Consider the following 1,616-nt stretch of genomic DNA (forward strand, 5'->3'; position numbering starts at 1 on the left):
AGCGGCTGGCGCCTTGGAAAAGATTGTGCCGCGGGGCGGGACAGCAGCAGCGGCACCACAAAGGGCGCCCGAACCAGCTGTTTCGCTGCCGCTCTGTGCGCAGAAGGGGAGCGGGCGTGAAGGCACCAACCAATCAGGAGCCGCTTCCTTTGGGGCAGCCACTCAGAGCCGCAGTTAGATTAGCCAACCGGCGAACTCCTTTCTCTTTGCCGAGGGTGGGAGGGGACAGGGCAGCCAATCGGGAACGAGCCAGAGTGGGGCGCAGCGGACACCCCGCCACGCTCCGGCCGCGGGGCGGGGCGGGGCGCCGGCCGGGCCATGCTGATCACGCTGTGCTACCTGTACCTCTGGGCGCGCTGGGGGGCCGGCTGGGCCGGGCTCATCCGACGCACCGTGCGCCGCCTGCACCGCGCGCGCTGCGCCTTCGTTTTCGGTTGCTGCAGCGGCGCGGGCTGCCCCCCTTCCCAGCGGCGGCGGCGCAGGCAGGGGTCGCCCGAGCTGGGCGAGGAGCCCGTCTGCCTCCGGCTGGGGGACAAGGTCTTCTTCACTGAGGAGACCCCGCAGGTACCCGCCGCGCCCGGCCTCCTGCGTGGGCGTCCGTGGCGGGGTGGCCTGAGGGCAGGCCCGGCGTGGGGAGGCGGGGCGTGTTGTGGGTGGGGTTGGGGGGCCTGTGGGGTGGGTGTTGGGGGAGAGCGAGGGGGTCCCCCGCTTAGCAGCAGGAAGGGCTTGTCCTGGCTGCGACAGGGAGGTCGGTGCAGTGGATAACTCCGCTTTGCCAGCCCAGCTCGGGTGAGAACAGCCCCGCTGCCCAGGAGCACCGTCATTGGATTAGCTGTTGAGAAACTAAATTGAACAGCTACATCCCCACTGCAGTACTAGTCCCTCTGCCTCACGCCCTCCCCTGGCTATTGTAAAGCACCACTTCACTCGAGCTGGGGATTTTTGTGTGTGGAGGGGAGTCAGGTCAGGGACAAAACTGCAGTTAACCTCAAGCCGACAATGGCATGAAGGGAAGCCCTGTGTTAACTTTCCAGTCATCTGAATCCAAAGATAATATCCCTGTCCCAGGGCTTCTCAGAAATAGGACATAGGGCTGTAAATATCCACGATAGGTCATCAGTCTCATAGCAGCAGCTGCTGTAATTCCAACAGAGACAAGGTGGGTGAGGTAATATCTGTTATCCCACCAACTTCTGTTGGTTAGACAGACGAGCTTTCAAGCCACTCTGACCTCTTCCTCGGGTCTCTCTCTCCAACAGATGTTTGTCCGGTAAACAATATTACATCACACACCTTGTCTTTCTAATATTCTGGGCCCGATGGGGCTACAACTAAGCTGCATACAACAATGTAACTGTAAGAGTCATCAATAAGTTTGGTGCTGTAAAAACAAAAGGTTAAAGACTATCTCTGTTTCAAAGACCTTGCAGCCCCTCATCAAGATGTAACTATTAGAACACACTCGTGACTACAGTCTAGTGCAGGGGTTGGAAACGTTTGGCACGCGGCTCGCCAGGGTAAGCACCCTGGCGGGCCGGGCCAATTTTATTTACCTGCTGACGTGGCAGGTTCGGCCGATCGTGGCCCCCACTGGCCGCGGTTCGCCGTCCCGGGCC

The 1,616-nt window shown here is 60.6% G+C and overlaps 1 protein-coding gene across 1 annotated transcript in view; it reads left to right on the forward strand.

Annotated features, from left to right (window-relative positions):
- The first annotated feature begins 318 nt into the window (after positions 1–318).
- The window catches only part of LOC112114735 (biotin--protein ligase), a 224,712-nt gene continuing 223,414 nt past the window's right edge, over positions 319–1,616 (forward strand). Inside the window, exon 1 of the mRNA XM_026651957.1 lies at positions 319–564. Within this exon, the coding sequence (XP_026507742.1) occupies positions 319–564 (246 nt within the window). The remainder of the gene's footprint in view (positions 565–1,616) is intronic.

Source organism: Terrapene carolina, unplaced genomic scaffold, assembly GCF_002925995.2.
Source record: "Terrapene carolina triunguis isolate 2854851 unplaced genomic scaffold, T_m_triunguis-2.0 Scaffold31, whole genome shotgun sequence".
Lineage (NCBI taxonomy): Eukaryota > Metazoa > Chordata > Testudines > Emydidae > Terrapene > Terrapene triunguis.